Genomic DNA, 1,884 nt, shown 5'->3' on the forward strand with positions numbered 1-1,884 from the left:
ATCAGTTGCTTCGTACCGCACAAAGAAAAGGAGAATAAATCAGCTGCTTTTTATCATGACTCAGTTTTAAATAGTTAAGTTAAGTAATTGAGAATCCATGTTCAGCCGAAGAAATCTGCTGCGTGTTATCACAAGTCAGAAAGACGCATCAGATGGTCAATATTCCCTATTTTCAAAAGGCTGGGAAAAAAATCAGCAGCTCGCCATCATCACAATTCAAATGTGCAGGTCAGCAAGTTTTTGGTGTCAAGCGTCCCAATTAGCAGCACATGGTGAGTATTTGATTTGGTTCGAATCCATGGCAGACTGAAGGGGGCACCATTAGATTTGGGGGCAGGGAATTACCGAGCCAAGACAACAATGGGGAATTGTGACTATTGCACATTGACAGAGAAACAGATTGCAGACGAATTCAATCTGCACTCAGCTCATATCTATCTTCAGCAAAAAAAAACTGGCTGCTTCTTATCATGATTCAGAAAGTCGGGTTAGGTAGTCAAAAATCTATGTTCGGCGAAAGAAATCGGCAGCATCTTATCACAATTATTAAAAGAAGCATCAGATGGTCAACATCTATTTTCGAAAATCAGCTGCATCCCATGATTGTTCAAATGGTCAGATCAGACACTCAGGTCTGAAATCAGCAGCACATCTAAGACACTCAGGTATGAAACTTGCTTCATTTGGCACAACCACAAGTGAAATGTGTTAACAACCATGGATTTGGGGAAAACGCAAACTACAAAAATGCAAGGATGGTTGGAATCAACCGTACACTGAAGCCCACACGGTTGATTTCGGGAGGCAGCAGACTACAGAGCAAGAAAGCAATTGGAAATTAGTAACATCTGACAACGAACACAAATTGACATGAGCAAGTGAGAGATTGCAGAAGAATTCAAGGGTAAACCACTTCAATTTCCATTTCATCCCAGGACTAAACCCAAGCAACAACAGTGAAGGCCAGGACATACAGCAGCGAGATGCGGCCATTACACCCAAGCCCATGAACACTACACAGCCATAGCTAGCTACGAGCACAAATCTGTTGGTGGGGGGGATCGATTCGCGTGGCCTAGCCGCCGAATCCGTAGAGGGTGCGTCCCTGTCGCTTGAGGGCGTAGACGACGTCCATGGCGGTGACGGTCTTGCGGCGGGCGTGCTCGGTGTAGGTGACGGCGTCGCGGATGACGTTCTCCAGGAAGATCTTGAGCACGCCCCGGGTCTCCTCGTAGATGAGCCCCGAGATGCGCTTCACGCCGCCCCTGCGCGCCAGACGGCGGATGGCCGGCTTGGTGATGCCCTGGATGTTGTCGCGGAGCACCTTCCGGTGGCGCTTGGCGCCGCCCTTGCCGAGCCCCTTCCCTCCCTTGCCGCGGCCAGACATCTTCGACGCTTCTCTCTCCGGCCGAGCTTCGCTTGGCTGGTGTGTGTGTGTTGCTGGTTGTGGTTGCTGCGGTGATGTGGTGGGATGAGATGAACGGGGCTGGGGCGTGGGGGATTTATAGCTGCGAGGTTACCGGGGAGGAGATGGGCGCGATCCGCGTGATGCGGGGTGTGAGCCGTCCGATGGAGTGGATGGCTGGGAGTGGGAGAGAAGAGGTGGCGCGGATCGCTGACGTGGCGTGGAGCGGGGGCGTGGGCGGGAGGAGGTGTGTTTTCTCGGGAGCTCGGGATGTACTGGAGGGAGGTGCATTCGTGACCATTGTTTTGGGCCTTGGGAGCAGCTCAAGCCGCCGATAGCAGCTTTCATATTTCCTATTTGGCACTCAGCCAACACTGAACACTCTCTTTAATGTAAAGATCCCTTTCAACAGGTTTTGTGAAGCTTTCAGATGAGTTTTTTTTCTGTGTTTGTTAATTCGGTTTTCACTCAGTTTTTTG

General features: G+C 50.3%; 1 protein-coding gene across 1 annotated transcript; it reads right to left on the minus strand.

The window, feature by feature from the left end:
• Positions 1 to 897: 897 nt before the first annotated feature.
• LOC125515869 (histone H4) lies at positions 898 to 1,474 on the minus strand. The gene has a single exon (XM_048681361.1). It carries the CDS (start codon positions 1,385 to 1,387, stop codon positions 1,076 to 1,078), a length of 312 nt encoding a protein of 103 aa, XP_048537318.1. The 5' UTR covers positions 1,388 to 1,474; the 3' UTR covers positions 898 to 1,075.
• Positions 1,475 to 1,884: the final 410 nt, after the last annotated feature.

This window comes from Triticum urartu, chromosome 6 (assembly GCF_003073215.2).
Source record: "Triticum urartu cultivar G1812 chromosome 6, Tu2.1, whole genome shotgun sequence".
Taxonomy (NCBI): Eukaryota; Viridiplantae; Streptophyta; class Magnoliopsida; order Poales; family Poaceae; genus Triticum; species Triticum urartu.

What these genes read in the sequence shown, in the direction of transcription:
- LOC125515869 (XM_048681361.1), bottom strand. Translation starts at nt 1,387, where the DNA reads ATGTCTGGCCGCGGCAAGGGAGGGAAGGGGCTCGGCAAGGGCGGCGCC.